Source organism: Polypterus senegalus, chromosome 15 (assembly GCF_016835505.1).
Source record: "Polypterus senegalus isolate Bchr_013 chromosome 15, ASM1683550v1, whole genome shotgun sequence".
NCBI classification, from domain to species: Eukaryota; Metazoa; Chordata; class Cladistia; order Polypteriformes; family Polypteridae; genus Polypterus; species Polypterus senegalus.
The window spans coordinates 33,036,002-33,052,913 of record NC_053168.1 but is presented as its reverse complement, the minus strand read 5'-3'; the positions used below and the strand labels follow the sequence as shown (position 1 = coordinate 33,052,913).

Below are 16,912 nucleotides of genomic sequence, written 5' to 3'. Positions count from 1 at the left end.
ATTTCTGAGCTAAGAGAAGCGAGCATTTTCATAACCTCCACTATATACCTGTTAGGAGCTCGGTATATATTGTTAGTGATGATTTATTTATTTATTTTTTTTAAATGATTTCTCCCACGCTCTTTCTGTGACATCGGCTGTAAGCCCTGTTAGTTGAAAAGAGTTACCTGCTGTATCAGTTCAGAATGTTTGTTCACTGCATCAGCAGATGGTAGATATTCCAGATTGACTAGTACATTAAATAGTATAATGTTGCTGTGCTTTCTCACCTTTTCACTCCTAATAGTTTTTCCTCAAAACAAAGAGCTGCTATTATTTTTGGTTTCTGGATGTGCTCTACCTACTGCAAAGTACATTATCTGACCTGGTTGTGATGCTGTCTTCTCCTTGCAGTCTTAACTACTTTGCAGAATACCCTCAATATTTAATCCACAAAAAAAAACTGCTTCAGCGTTTAAAAAGTTTTTGTAATGATTATGATTGATTCTTTTCACTTGTATTTGGTACTGAATCTTTACACTTTTTCTCTTTTAATCCATGACAAACTAAGCATTGATTATTAACTTATTTATATCGAAGTTTGAATCCCGTAAACTCCAGAAGTGACTCTGCTGCATTGGGTGCTTCAGCAAGGCCCTTAACCTACAATTGCCTTGTCTTTTGTATGACTTTAATCTGCATCCAGCTCTTCAAGCATGTCCTCTGGCAGGGGTGGTACTCCAGCCACCATTTTTAAAAAAAAATACCTCACACTGTTGCATTGTGGTGCTGAGGTGTCGCCCGTTGCACTCAGGTCCCTGTCTAGGGGCCTCATATATAACGCTGTGCGTAGAACTCGCACTATAACATGGCGTAAGCACAAAAGCCGAAATGTGCTTACGCACAGAAAAATCCAGATGCAGGAATCTGTGCGTACTCCAGCTTCCACGTTCTTCCGCTGCATAAATCCCGATCAGCGTGAAAAGTAACACTCGTGCACGCGCTTTATGTAATGCCCCAACTCCTCCCAGAATTATGCCTCTTTGAATATGCAAATGAATATAAATCGCCCTTAAGCTCGGCCTTCTGTGAAAAGACAAGGGGAAAAGCACGGGTGGAAAATATAAGAATTTCAGCGAATTCCAAGTGGAGGCAAAGGAAAAACATACTATTTGTTCAAATAAGCCGAGGTATAATCAACAAAAGGAAGTTGATCGAGTGACATAGCGTGTTGGAGAAACTTGAAAGCTCACGTTCACAAAATCGCACAGTGCCGGAAATAAAAAAGAAATCACATATCAATGTCGCCGTGAAAAGGCGAGTTGTAGCCCACTGTCTGAGTGTCATATGAAAGCTTATTAGGGTACAGAGAAAAAAAAGGCACACAGTGGGGGGAAAAGCACAAAATGTCAACTTCAATCTCGACATTTCCACTATAATCACGTAGTTTATTTTGTCATTAAAGTAGAACATCATAAACTTCATCTTAAAATCGTTTAATTAACCAGTTTCTCAAATCACATCGTAATTAAAGTAGCACGTTAAATGCTTTGTTTTGTATTTGATCTTCTATGTGTGTGCATCACTACTTGCTTCTTAAACCGGCTCTTTTCCTCCAGTTGGACACATAATCCATTACATTCGTGATATTACAGTTCTCTGAAAAACTAAAATACTGATATGTATACGTGATATCATTTTCATGATGATAGGATTTAAAGCACGTTATTAAACCTGAGTTTCACTGCGCAGTGATTGTGTGCGACCTTCGATGAAATAATTTATTGCAGCAGTACTCAGGGGCGGCTCTAGGCTTGTGGTGGCACTGGGCAGAGGAAGAATTGGTGGCTCCTTCGCCCGCCAATGTCAGTAAGATAGCTTATGCATGGTGGATGGCGAAGTCCGTTTCAGACACTGCATAGCTGCCTTGTGCTCATGACACAGGCATTTAACTTTTACCGAAATTTGTCGCTGCGTTTTTAGCTGTGTTGTTATTTTCTCTTTCTGTTTTATATTCAATATATATTGGCGTAGCCGCCACTGCAGTTCTTGCTTTTTTTTTCCCCAAATACTAAATCAGAATTGGGGAGCGCTGATTCTTCAAAACGTTTAAGGAACATTGAAATATCTTCATAGTACATGTTTAATTATTCTATCCTTCACGACACTCCCAGTGAAGAATATAGATTATTTAAATGAAGTTAAAGTTATATCTGTATAATATAATAAACATATTTTGCTGCATTTCACCTTAAAAATATCGTCATCATATGTAAATACGCGCTTTATAAAGTGGCTCAGGTTGTGCGATATAATAACTGTAGTGCAAGTTTACAGTGTGATGATTGTACTTCTAAGTACAAACAGTTCTACAAGGAGCAATTGATTGGGTGCGTTTATAGTTCTTGGGATGAAACTGTTTCTGAACCGCGAGGTCCGTACAAGAAAGGCTTTGAAACGTTTTGCCGTGGCTGAGACAGCGTGTACTTGAAGCTGTATACCGATAATTCTGTTTCCGATCAGCTGCTGCTGTGATTCACACTCAGATACAGTGATATAAATACTCTAAGTGGTGCAGTGAGAGTAATATGGAAAAAGATGATCTGCTGTGGCAACTCCTAACGGGAGCAGGTGAAAGAAGAAGGTGCAGTTAGAGTAACAACGCTAAAGCAGTTGTGGTATTTGGAATACTATGGCTATTCCCTGGACCATTATATTGTTACAAGTTAATTACAATCAGATGCGTTACACTAATAAACAATATGCGGTTAGTTTCAGTGTATTTATAAAGCCGCGTCAGGAAAATAAGGTGTAACCACACAGGAACAGTAGCACTACTTTGACACTGGGTGCCGCCAGTCTGCAAAACCGAGCGGAGAACTTGCGTACGACAAGGTATGAGGTACCGTGGAAAAGTGCATGGCTTTACGCCAAGTGTAGATTTTATACATCGCGATTTGAACGTGGAAAAGTTCTTGCACAACATTTCTGTGCGTACGCACCGTTTATACATGAGGTCCCAGGTGTTTTATCTTGTGGTGCTTCTCCATGCATGCCCCCAACATCTCTCTCTCTCTCAATCTCGAAGCACGCTCCCAACGTGTCTCTCTCTCATAGTGAAATGAGTGGATATGATTTGCTCTTGGCATTGTTGCCCCCACTGCAGCATTTGCTTTACAGCTAACGCTGTTGTTTCTCTTGTTTGCTTTATTAAATTTTTTCCCCATTTTCACTATATTACTCATTACTGTGTGTGCGAGTGTGGACCCATTAACCAAAGCGGAGCAGAGAGGGAGAGTATAATTCTCTTGTGAGTGGGTAACCTGCATAATCAACAGATGCTCTTCAAATATTTTTGCATGTCTTCCTTGCACTTTAATGACCTGCTACATCATATTCAGCCCTTCGTTCATCATTTTGGTATCCATGTCAGTAGACTGTTCTTTAATTTTACCGAGCTGTACCCACAATGCAGCATAGTTAGAAAAAATTCTGTGCACAGCACATGATGAAAACCCAGCATATGTCACCACATGTGATGTCATTTTTGCTCTGATGCTCTCATAACCAGGCAAACAATTTAAGTATAAACTAGGCTGTAGAAGGTGGTTACGGCAGTCTGGCACACTATAAGCAGCCGTCTTTTAAAAAGATTTCAAAGTTTGAGATTATACATGAATTATTTGGTCTTTTGTTTTTATCAAATCATTTTTAATTGTGAATATACTGCATGGACCAAAGATCTGATACATCTGGTAGTGTACTGGGCTTTGCAAGTCTGTAGTTTGGCTGCCTGGAGTTAAAACCTTATGGTCCCGGGTGTCCAGACTAACGATTTGTCCACCCATTTCATTGCCTTTTTCGCTGACTAAAGGACTTCTGTGTCTTGCCATGTTGGAACCAGGTGCTATGCCTTTCTGTTGTCAGCGAGGACTTGTTACAGAGCCCATTGTTGCTCTAGGATGCACTCAATCGTTTTCTGCCTTGTGCCTCATCTGGTTGGGCAGTGCGTGTTTAGACCGTACTCAGGTGTGTTTAATTCCTTGTGCGCAGTCTTCAGTGCCTCATTCTTTTTCCAACTGTGGGAGAAGTGTCACACCAGCTTTCTGCATATCCCTGCAGCACAATCAATTTGTGTGTCACCTTTAACAGCATTCTCCGAAACAGACAGAAGCTGGAAAGAAAGATATGGATTAAGTCACCAGTCTGATTGAAGTTACATTTACACAAACCAAAGCAGCATTTGCAAGCTTTATAAAAAAATAAGGTATATGGGCTGTATGTTATCTTTAGTTTCTGTCTGTCTAAATGCTGCATGCTGGACTGTACAATTTATACAAGTTTACTTCAATGTACCCTAGCCTGTGACTCTACATTCTAAATAAGTAACATTATCAAATCAGATAGCAGGAAAACTTAATAACAATGTAGGCCTTGGAGTAACATTGCCTACATACAGGTTGTAGTGCACTTCAAAAAACCTTGTCTGACTTTTGCCTTTTGTTTTGTCATAGCTCAGGAGTGTAGTTTACTACCTGCTCTATGTTTGCCAGTACACTTGAAACATTTGCCTACATGACTACATAGCACTCAAGTAAGTTGCGTTATTGGGTCTGCATAATGTCATAAATGTAAGAAATGTAAAGCATAAGAGAACAGCAAACCTTTTTAACTCTAGATTACGCCCTGTTACTAACCAGTTACACAGCTGAAATCAAACAAACGGCTACCGATATCCAGGTGCAGTCTGCGTCCAAAACACTGAAGTCTGAGACAATCATTTTCCAGTGGGGGAACACAATAGCCCGTTATCACATAAATTCCAACTAGTCAATGCCTCCCGAAATACCAATATTTTCACCACTGTGTTCTTCAGGGAAGTAGGACATCTGTAAACCTGAGCCTTTGTAATTTGGAGTCAAAGTCGATGAAGTGAATTGTCAGACTTATTTAGGGCTTCATTGTCCTGCATGACCAAAGATCAGTTGTGCATATGAAAAATTCCAGTGCCCATTTGCAACACTGCTCATATATCTCAGGGATGGGGACTTGGAGAAAATACATATGGGATGGAATCTGGTATTGTTTACCAAGTTTTCTGGTTTAGTTCTTCACTTGTTTGTATGGAACATGCGCACACTCTCTCATTGAAGCACACATGTGCATTGTAAATCCCGCAGCAGTCTTTTTTGGTGAAATAAAGAAATAAACCACCATATAGTGAAAGAAAAAAAAATTGTGATTGTACCTTTTTCAGTTATTATCTAGTTGTCTACAGAACGGAGACAGCAATTCTTATTTGGACATCAACCTTCAATCTCAATACCGGTGCTTTGTGATGACTTTCCGAGGTGAATCCACACTCCTGGGCCTGAAAATCTGCCACAAAGGAAGATGAATAACACAAAGCTCACAGCTGGTGTCCTTTTACAATGTCTGAATCTCGCAACAATGTTTTTGTTCTTTTTTTGCCTTCTTAAAACAGGAATACCTGTTTTGGAATCTGCACGTATGTAATCAAGATGCAAACCATTGCTATGTAATATTTTTGGCTTGGAAAAATTTAATGTATTTGGTACATTTTAAGGCTTTTTTTTTTTGATAATTTGCCTGTTTCCATAAGCTTCATTATAAAATGCAAGAATGGGCTAGTTATTTTTAAAAATGTACCAAATATTCTTTTCTTTAGAATATAACCTAATTTGCCAAACTAATATACGTATGCTGTGATTGTGAAGAAATGGACTTAAGAAATATAAAACATATTCTATAAATTTATCTTGTCTTGATTTGTACTGTAACATTCAAAGGGTTAAATCACATTTTCCCAGTTGTTTTTGCATAAATGTATATTGTTTGCAATAACATGGAACATGAGAATAGGCTATTCAGCCTAAAAAACCCTTATCAATCCCATTCTTAATTTTTCCAAAATTTCATACATTTCAGTTTTTGTGGGTCCCCAGAGCACTCCTGCCATGACACACTACTTGATTTATTGTTCTTGGGGTGAAGAAAATCTTGCGCGTGCTATATAAATAAAATATCATTTGTTAATAAATGTTTGGGCAAAACCTACTATTAAAACGTTTCAATCTGTGTCCCAATGTTCTTGGTGAATTTACAGCCAGGATCCATACTAATTCTCTTTATAATCTTAAACAATTTAATCATGTTGCCTTTTAATCTCTGGTTTATTAAACTAAAAAGGTTACGCTACTTTAATCTCTTGTCTCATACCTTGCACTCTTAAAATCCATCTAGTTATTCGTTTGAACTTTATGTACCTGCCTGCAAGGTCTTCTATTTTTTGGTTCCCTTTTTGCTTAAGGTGTTTTTCTCTTCTCTTTTTTTTTTTTTTTTTTTAATGCTATTGATGGAAATCACAGGTTATTTTTCCACTCTTTTTTTTTTTTTTTTTAATAGTTCATTGGATTGTAATCGTTTTTTTGAGTCACTCATTCAGACTACTTTATAATATCCTATTTTAATCCCCTACTTTAACCCCTTTCATGCTAGTAATGGCACTATTCATTATTTCATTCAGTTGTTATTAACCATTTCATTTAGATTTTCCCATCTGTTATGGGTCTGTAGATAAAGAGATTTTCTTTTATGGTTATATTTTTATTCAAGACAAATGTGTCCATGACTGTACATATGATTCAGACCTTTGCATGGTAGGAAAGCAAGAGTATCTACCAGCACATTATATTACAGAATGCTGATTGGTACATTTTTACATTAGAATTGGAACTTTCAAATGTATAGTTTTACATGTTAAGGTAGTACTGGCTTAACGCCTTTGCCTTATAAAACCAAAAGCCAGAAGATAAGTGATAAAGCCGTCTATTGAAATGAGTTGTTGTATTTTTAGTATAACTGAATGTTTCTGGATATTTTTCTCATATTTGCTGTGATAGCCAAATGTTTGGTTACACAATTGTATTTGGTTTCAGACTTTCTGTATATTTTATACTTGGCTGTTGTTTTTGATGAATAGTGAGCACTTGCATAATCTGTAAAAATGTGTGTGGCTTTTTTTCTGAGTCTGTTATTGTGTTTCTAGAGCCAAACACTGTCCCTGAAGAAGGTAGCAAATGAAGAAAAAGAAGGGGAGAATGGAAACTTGGAGCACCATAGTAAGACAGCACAGCAGCCCATCAGTGTTCCAAAAGATGAGTACGAACAGGACACTTCAGATGAGGAGGTATGCAAAAAGAGTTCAGCTTCCTTGGAAGCTGTCCAAAACTGATGCATTCTATGTCCATGCAAATTTACCAATAAAATACTTAATAGCCAGTTTGTGGTGATTAGAACACCTTTGTAAAGCTGTTTTGTTTGGTGTAAATGTATTTATTAAATTCTGGGAGCTGTTTACAGCTTATTTTGTCATATTTCAAAGGTTAATTAAAATAATTCCATGTTAATATTTTTAATTTATTAACAATAAACCAAACAAACTAAAAAAAGGCTTAATCTAAGCATTTAATTGTATTTTACTATATGATACATTGTGGAAGCAATAGGGCAATCACGGTTTTTCAAGGTTAGGACTTGTTTTTTATTTTTATACTGATCTCCATTTGCACATTTTGGAAAGTGTGTTTTTGTAGAAGTCAGTGCTGTTGTTTTCAGTCTGAATGCAGATCATTAGTAGCATATTATACAAATCTGAACTGTGGTGTCCCATTCACCTTTCATAAAAACACAGTAAAAGAGATGCAGAAAACTCAGTTGGCCTCATTTAATGTTTTATTAGAGGAAGAGTTACTTTATACAAGGCTTGTCTTTTGGTTGTTGCTCATATAGGAATATACCATCCATTTCGCTTTTATGGATGCACAATCATAAACATTTCACCAGGTTATTAGTCAGTCAGTCATTATCCAACCCGCTTTATCCTAACATAGGGTCACGGGGGGTCTGCTGGAGCCAATCACAGCCAACACAAGGCACAAGGTTATTAGTCAGTTAAAAATACTTAAATGTATCCCTCAATGTTGTGCTTTCTAGATATACAGTATCTTCAAATGACTTATTTGCGCAGCATTGTATAGTATAAATAATTACAATTTTTAAATGTTTACACTGTAATTGTTGTAATTTTAGTGTGCAAGTACAACTTAAGTATATTTTATGGGAATATTTGTGCATCCCAGGTATTTTAAAATCAGACCACATAAATGTGTTAGTTGGTGAAAGAGGACTGCAGAACAGTAATGAAAATAAAACTATTTTATTGTGTAAAAGTCTCAACAATTATTACAAAATGTCTTCAATAGAGTAAATAACTAATTTACTGTCTCTGTAGCATGTCAGGTTTATATTATTTTTCTTTTTAAATTACTTTTTTTCTGGTAATGTTACCCCTTGTGCTATTTTGTGGTTTGTTGTATATTATGTTTCACATTGTTAATGCTTTTGTTCTTAGGTGATCATGTATTATGTCTCTGTAAGCTTACTATTAAAGGCCAAGGTGCATTTATCTAGTGTCTACCTTGTTGTTCATGGAAAAGGATCACAGGCTGAAGACCGGCTTCTGAAGTATTCTTTTCAAGTGTTATGTTTTGATTACTTACTTGTTTAAGACTTCTTTTTCTGCTTGTTCTCCGTCTTTAGAAAACCACTTAACTTCTAACTATTTGTAGTTTCTTCATTGGGCACAGCTGCTTCTTTGGAAGACTGTGCGAGAGTGACAGCCCAGGAGTTATGGATGCATCTATAACAGTTGAGATAATTATACAACTGTTGATTGAATTGATTGCTTAGACCAGCCACACCAGTGATTTTAACAGAACCCTGATTGCTGCATGCTTTGGCATTTTCTTCATTAATTAGGATTGCTAAGTATGCATTTGTTTTGCTAGAACGACCATTCTAAGAGGATGTTAGTGTAAGGTAAAATCTCATCATGTTGAGGCAACTGGTGATAAAAGTACAAACTCTTTGAGCATTTTTACATACACTGATCTAAAGTGTGAGGAAAAAAAATGGACAAGCAGCTTTCAACTATTTGACTGAAAAGTCCAATCAAGCATGTGAGGAGCAAATTTAGTCTAGTCTAAGGACTTTACAGAGAAAGTTATAGTGAATAAACCCACTAATTACATGAAGAGGTGCATTTTGCACATAAATTGGTATAAAGAGAATAAGCATTGATATACTGATATGTGAATGATTCAGAGGAGTCATCTTTCTTCTAGTCCTTAACAGGCAGACAAGTACAGTACATGTGTGGCAAATACCAAAAGTGTATAAAACCTTATCTGCATTTTTGTCACAGCGAATGATTCTAGTTGATTTGTTCATGTGTTGGTGGTATTTTTCTGCTATAGTTACTTTTCAAGGTAAAAAAAATATATAGAAAGTAAATTCTGAGTGGATCACTTAAGTCTTATAATTTCTATCCTGATTTTAGGGCATAAATGGTGAATGAATGGTATGTAGATATATTAGGGGCGTAAGCTGAGTGCAGTGGTGGTCCAAATTTCTAGGTTTCATCCTGGACTCTTGTGGAAAAAATCTAGAATGTTGCCAAAAAATTATTTTTTTTAATCACTGTGAACACATCAAATGATAGATTTTTATCTCATCCAAACACAGTCATACCTGGCCATCTTAGAAATGCCATTTACTTTTGCAGACAACTATGAAATGTCAGTAATTGTGCATTCAAGCTGTTTACTTATCTCCTTTTTAGTGTAGAGAAGTTATGAAATGCAGACATATTTGTAGCATTAATATATAGTGAGGATGCAATTGTATACATTTTCTTACCTGTGGTGGTCTTTGTATTGAATTAGTCTCCTGCGTGTATAGTAGATCAGGTTGCTTTTGTGCCTTTGACAGTCCCCAGCTAGGTTGTCTACAAATAAAACTCCAGAGTTTCAAGTGCTCTGTTTTTTTTCCTTTGCAATAAAAGGCCATTTCCTGCTAGCAGGCTGAAAGGGAATATGTGAGACTGTAGTGTCTGTCGTAAGGCTCACTGGGAGGAAGAGGTTTTGCTCCACAATGACTTTTCCATGTGGAGTGTGAAATGAATGAAGACACATTGTGGAATTAAAAAAAAAAAAAAGACCCTGGCTGCTGTTCTAAACCAGCTTCCTGCTCTGCACTGCTACTGACCTGAGACTTTACAGTGCACGAGAACTTAATTCAGTAGCAGCATTAGAGGAAGAGGTTGGAGAGGGGGAAAATCAAAAGATGCAGTAGCTAGCCAAGTTTCTAACATGTTGGAGGAAAAACTGTGTGCTTCTTCTGCCCTTTTAGTTTCTTTCAGTGGAGTAAACATGTTAAGAGTGACATGCTATATGTGCCTCTTCTAAGTTGTTTTAGATATTAAGAAATAATGGTTCAATATATTAAGTGTATTTTTGCAAAGTAACTCTGACCCAGACTAGTTATGCGCAAATGGCTCTATGATATATATAAGTCATCTGCTTCTGTTGAATAATTATACTTTAAAATTACATATATCTTTAAGTAGGAATCATCCCCCTGTCACAAACATGCCAAAAAGCAGCCTTGATTACAGTCCTTTTAGCTGACAAATCCTCTGTTATGATTGCACTTAACCTCAGTTATCTCTAACACAGTTCCTTATTTCTTGGACTGACATCTCTTCTGAAGGTATACTGCAGATTTAAAATGTCTTAACAAAACTGTGAGACCTTGGCTAACATTCACAACTAATTAGTGCCTTGACCAGTGTAATTATTGTTTACAGCAAGTCTTTTTTGTATTGCAGATTAAGCATAACCGTTACATGTGTAGTAAAATATAAATTCAGAAAAAACCTAAGAGTTTTTAGGAACCTGGAGCACTTTAAATTTGAGAACATAGGGTTTCTGAGAGTGTGTTTTTTTTTGTTTGTGTGTGTTAGTTTTAGAAAGCCGCTTTTTTCAAAGACCTTGTTGTTAAATTCACACCTTTTAGGAAAAAGATGGTTTCTTTAAGTAAATATGAGAGTATAACAACCCTGCCCCGCACCAAAATTTTTTTTCCTTCTGTTTTGAATGTTTTTTTTTCTTCTTCTTCCCTTTTCTCTAATTTATTGTCTTACTTTACACTGTACTTGAAACTTTAACAGCATGTTTTCTTAGAGTTTGCAGGAAGTGGTGGTGGTTCAGGTAAATGATGTAGTGAGAACCTGGGATTTGGAGATAATTTTCCCCAGTTGTAAGATTAAATTTGACCTGTGTTTCCTCTTTTGAACATGTTGGAAAAAGGGTGGATAAATGGATGTTATCAGCAGCTAAGAACTAACCATATGTGCAGGTGGTATCTTGTCCTGTAATTAAGTCTTTTTTTTTTTCTTTTTCTTTAGATTTTATATAGTATTCTTTGTAATTTTATGTCAATACCTTAGAAAATCATATAAAGAACAACCTAAATGAATTACTTTTTAAATTAATCAGGCCTGTTTATGATATTTATACATTACCTCTTTCCTTAATCAGTTAAGGTGGTTTTCTCTTTTGGTTAATACTTTTAACTTCTTGGAACAACTATTACAAGGACAACCTGAAAAACATTTCAGACTTAGTCTATCTGTTTATGTGGTTCTTGTCATGTGAATCCTCTTTAGGGATGTCACAAGAAACGGTATGATTTTGGATTTTTTGTATCATTAGCCGTGTTTCTATTGCAGTTATGCGCAAAATAGAAGCAACACTTCTAAAAAGTCAACAAACACAAATGCAAATTATCTGTGTTTCCATTGAGTGATTTTATGTGAATAAAGTTTGTTTTATTATTAGAATTAAAAATAGCGACCAATATGATAGGTGTTGGAAATATTATATCAGTTGCATCTATAATCTTTGTGTTCATTTTTAATTAAGAGCAAGTAAATACAATAAAGGTAAAACAAACTCCCTATACTTGGCAGAGGCCACATATTAGAAATTTCTTTGAAATCCTTCACAGTGACTTTACCAAGGTGCTGTAGGTACATTTAGGTTGAGCAGCTCAACATTCATGGAATTGTGCAGCGCAATAGGTCCTCTTGTGTTCCCTGGCATAGCATACACGACTCGAGGGAGCCAGTCCCAACCGAGAAGCAATTTATAAACTGGTTAACTGTGTGGATTACAGGGTTGTTGCCGAGGCAAGTGACATACATGCGAAAAAAGTGTTTCCTTTGCAGTATTGTGAATTATTGCTTTGTTGATTCACTTGAAAAACCATCTCAAGCAAGTGTATAAATCTTTTGAGATGTTTGAAAGTTTTTTTGAAATTTATGTTTCCATTGATGTTTTTTTGTTTCACAATTTCAAAATGCGCGTTAAGGATAGGTTAATGGAAATATGGCTTATGTAGTACCAAAGTAACAGTACTAGTTTTTGAAAAATATTGGTAGTACCAAGTGAAAACTGCAAACATGCATTACTACAAGCAGATGAATTACTTAGGAAGGCACTAGCCATACTTTTGGGGGTGTGGGGTGGGAGGTCAGTCAAAACTAGGAATGCTCCAATTCAGGGTTTTTTTCTTTTTTCTTCTCTAGAGCCAATACTAATCACGGATAACATGTTATGTTACTAGATCGGTCAGTTTCCTTTCTGTCTGTCTTAACTGATTAATTAAGCTCCTGCATACCGAGCCATATGTTTTATATTAAACTGTTATCTTTAGTACTTTTATAATTTAACTACAACAAGGCACATTTACATTTGAATGGTTGCATAAATAAGCAAAACCTTTGCTATTGGGATGAAACCAACCCTTGTAAACTTCTATCAGAAACCCCTGCACAGTGAGCGGGTTACAGTTTGGTGCACCGATGCAGAATTTGGCATTGTAGGTTATGTTAGATTGAAATGCTAGAGAACGTTTTGTTGCCCTAACTGGAAGAAATGGATGTGGTGGATGCCTGATGGAGTAATGGCTCATACGATGCGGAGATCCATGCAGCTTTTGCGGGGGATGTTTCCGGTCAAGCTTATCTTCCTGCGCGGCACTGTTGGGTGGCCTTCACATTTGCCTGATCTTGCTCTATGTGAATTCTTCTTGTCGGGCTATCTCATGTCGAAGGTATACACACATTGACCTCAAAACCCTGAAGCCCCCAAGGGCTCTATTCACCACAAAATCACTGCTATTCCCCTTGAAATGGCCAAACGAGTCATGCAAGCGTTTAGAAATGGTCTTGAAGAGTGTATCATTAATGATGGCTAGCTATCACCTTGAAGACATCATTTTTAAAACACAGTGGAAAAAAATCTATTTTTTTCTGTTTCTTGTGTCATAATAAAATTTATTTTATTTTGTAGCATTTTTGTAGAATAAACATTTGGAATGTGGTGGTACTTTTTGACTCACCCTGTATAACAACCCATAAGTGAAAGCACTCGTCATACATGTATTTCAATGGTGCATTGATAAATGTAATGTCTCACAGCTATAAATTAATTGAGTACAGGAAACAACAGTCTGCTTACTTTTGATTCTAGATTATTGCACGAGCATAAGCAGTAACACTGGTTGTAGTCCCTGATACCATATAAAACCTCTTGCTGGGCACCTCTCTGTCAAGTGCTTAACTATTGAGTATATAAATTTGTTTCAGATTCCTTTACTAATAGATGTTTTCAGACTGATAAGTCCCATGACTTACGAAATTTCTTTCTGTTTCTCTTGCTGTTATACACAAGTTAGAAATGACTACATCTTCACATTTCAGTGTCTTTCACATAATATTACAGAAGTTAACTTTATGCCCTATCCAACCATAAAATGATTTACTTAAACCTTCATATTTTTTTTCTTGTGCTGGAATTGTGTGTCAAACTCACACCATTACGTAGACCTGACTTTTTCTCTAAAATATTGCCCATTTCAGTCATTTCAGTGTTAAAACTCTACCTACTAACCAATAGGGAAAGCCAATATATATCCGTTGCTATTATCCCTCCACCGATGTATCGACATCAATACAAACTCCATCGACACTGTGCCTGGCATGATGATGAAGCTCCTAAAAGCAAAACATATTTATTTTATTATTTTCCTAATATAGGCTGCCACAGTTTGAAAACCCCCTACCCCTGACTTATCTGTTCAATAACAATAATGAGAATTGAGCTTTAACAGTGGATGTTCTAAATAATTCCATAGTCTTCAAGACATTAAACTCCACCAGCATTCATTGCACCCTGTGACTGATAGTATGTCAATTTTTTTACAGATGTGATAAGTGAATTTCCTTAGTTACCATTATCCTTAAAGTACACAGTTACTCTGAAAAAATGCTGTATTTCATAATTTTCTACATTCCCCCCATTGTCTTCACAACCTTTCAAAATGGTTGCTGCATAGCCAGGCTGAACATACAGGAGGTTTCACTCTAAACCTAAGATCATCATTGTTCAAAAGACAGACCTTAATATAGCTTAAAAATATGGTGGAAATGTAACTTTCGGAAGTCTTTTATATTTGTTCTTGTTTAAAGTAATTGCAGTATTCTTTGTTTTATGAGCTTTTGAAGATGCATGTCTATTTTCATATTATAGTGACCTGCCGATTGTTTTTCTGGTCTGTTTTCTGAAATACCCAATCTTATTAGCTTTCAAAACAGTGGAGGCTTGGTTTTTTAAAGCACACAGGTTTGCTTACCTAAGTCAGTGGTTCCTTGGTAGGAATGTTTCTTTGTCAATAAATGCATGTCAATCTGTGTTATGGGCACCGGCCTCTGGGACTAGTTGTTATTAAAGTTCATGCAGGAAAATGGCTGCAAAAGTAGGAAGTTTTACTTGCTTAGCTTTTAAGCTGAACTTTCTTTTAAAGAGAAAATTTATTAAATAAGACAGCACAATGGTTAGTACTGCTTCATGGATCCAGTATATGAAGTTTAAATCCAAAGCCTGGTTGTAGGCTGTGTGGATTCTGTGCATTCTTCATAGATTTTTATCCAGATGCACCAGTGTTCCTCCCATATCCTCAAAGACGTGCAGGTTGGGTTGAATGTGGATGTGTGCATGTGTGGACCCTATAATGGATTTTGGGTAGTCTTTGGTTCTCATCAACCTTGATTGAATTAAGTAGGTTTCTCATTGTATGCAAGTTGCTTACTATAATTCATTCTAAGTGAGATTGTTCTGTTTTACAATTATAGTTGCTTTTGTTTTCAATAAATGTTATGTTTTCTTTTAATTTTTCTGCAAGTGGAGCGAAATGTATTTGTAGATGTTTGCCTATGAACGATTCAGGCAGTTTTTAAAAAATTCACAACTTGTTCTTTCCAATTCGTTCGGTTCTCTGTGCGGTTTCTAGAATCATTTCCCTGGTTTTCCGTCGACTAAGCCTCCAAGACGCCAAAACCATCGCCTTGGACCGCCCAGCATGGAGAAATGTCATTAGTGAAATTCGAACTCTTGGGGCACCCACAGCAGTGTACAGTCTATGGAGGAAACCCTGCCCCGTCACCAGCTAGGGAAAAAAAATTCTTTCTGATACATCCAGCCGTTTATAAGTTTTCAGAACTTAGAATAATCTGTCAATCTTTCAAATACTCTTCCTTCGGTGAACTACAAATATTGATACTTTGACTTGTCTGACATCTAAACAAATGGTATCTCCTCCTTTCATAAAGAGGAAGACAGAGAAAGAGAGTTGGAATAAAAATGGCTTAAGAAAATGTATCTATATGGTTCAAGTTAAAGTGTATGTCTTTTCCAGTGTTATGAAAAATTTTTCTAAAGTCCATTACAATTTTGCAAATGTTATATTAACATGTTAGAGTGGAAACCTCAAACACGTAATTTCTTTCATTTCATTTAGGAATATCGGTACAATATTAGTAATTGGCCATCTTAATTGTACACATGTCAATATATTATCAGTCTAAAAAAATTGTACCAGCTGGCAGACCTTTTTACAAATGTGCACAGGAATTAAAGGGTGTTTTATAAAGCAATATATTGTTTATGTCAGTTCTAAAAAAAAATGTTCACAGGCACTGATTTTGGGGCATGAATATTAAAATGATTTTAACTATATCCCTTAGTATAGGCAATGTACAAATATCTGTGGTGAATTTAATAATACTGTTGATATATCAATCATACCAAAGTATTTAATTACTATGTATGGTTTCTTCAGGTAATAGTTACTAAAGTGGAGTAATATCTCGGCATCAGAAATCTAATATACAGTAGATTTCTAAGAAGCAGTACTGTTTCAAACAGAGTTCTTAAATAACTGTTTCTGTGGCTGCAGTTTATTTCCAGTATGTGTGCCAGTTAAAATGGAAAATTTTAATATATTATGAAAGCAGTTTTTTTTTTTTTTTTGAGTTAAAGTATAATAGATTTTACAGTTAGTTCTGTATTTAGTTAAAAAAAACTAAAGATCCTATCTTTAGTATTATGGTGGGGAAAAGAAAATTCCAAAAATATTCCTTGAATGGTAAAAAAAGCAGGTGAAAAATTTTGTCACAACTGTAGATTTAATAAAGAATTTGTGGAAGTATCTACATCTTTATCTTCATTTTAGATGATTTTCGGCAATTCTGTAAAATGCTAAGGGTTGTCTGTCTGTCATGCATATACTCACATAAAAACAGGGCCTTGAACCATGATCTTGGTTTAATCGACAGCTTATGATGTGATGCACTTAATGTGACTCAAGAAATGAAAGTGTGGAGTAGCTCTGCTTCATATTTGGTTTTAGGTCCTTCTCAAGGCAAGCAGCGGACATTGAAAGAACAGTAGCATGTGCACACAGCATAGCTAACAAGGAAAAAACAATCACAATGATATCTACTGACTGTGAAGCACATTGTACGAGCCAAATGATTGTTTTCATCACAAATGCAAGTCCTACTCTGTGAGAGGGAAAGAAAGTCATAGACAACCAAAGAATTTGTTGTGCAGACTACCTTTGCCACGTAATTGGGCTTCAGGACCTTCTCACAGCAAGCAACTCCATT

General features: G+C 36.2%; 1 protein-coding gene across 1 annotated transcript in view; it reads left to right on the top strand.

Moving 5' to 3' along the window:
* The window catches only part of bop1 (BOP1 ribosomal biogenesis factor), a 163,349-nt gene that overhangs the window by 49,363 nt on the left and 97,074 nt on the right, over positions 1–16,912 (top strand). Inside the window, exon 3 of the mRNA XM_039737398.1 lies at positions 7,049–7,189. Within this exon, the coding sequence (XP_039593332.1) occupies positions 7,049–7,189 (141 nt within the window). The remainder of the gene's footprint in view (positions 1–7,048; positions 7,190–16,912) is intronic.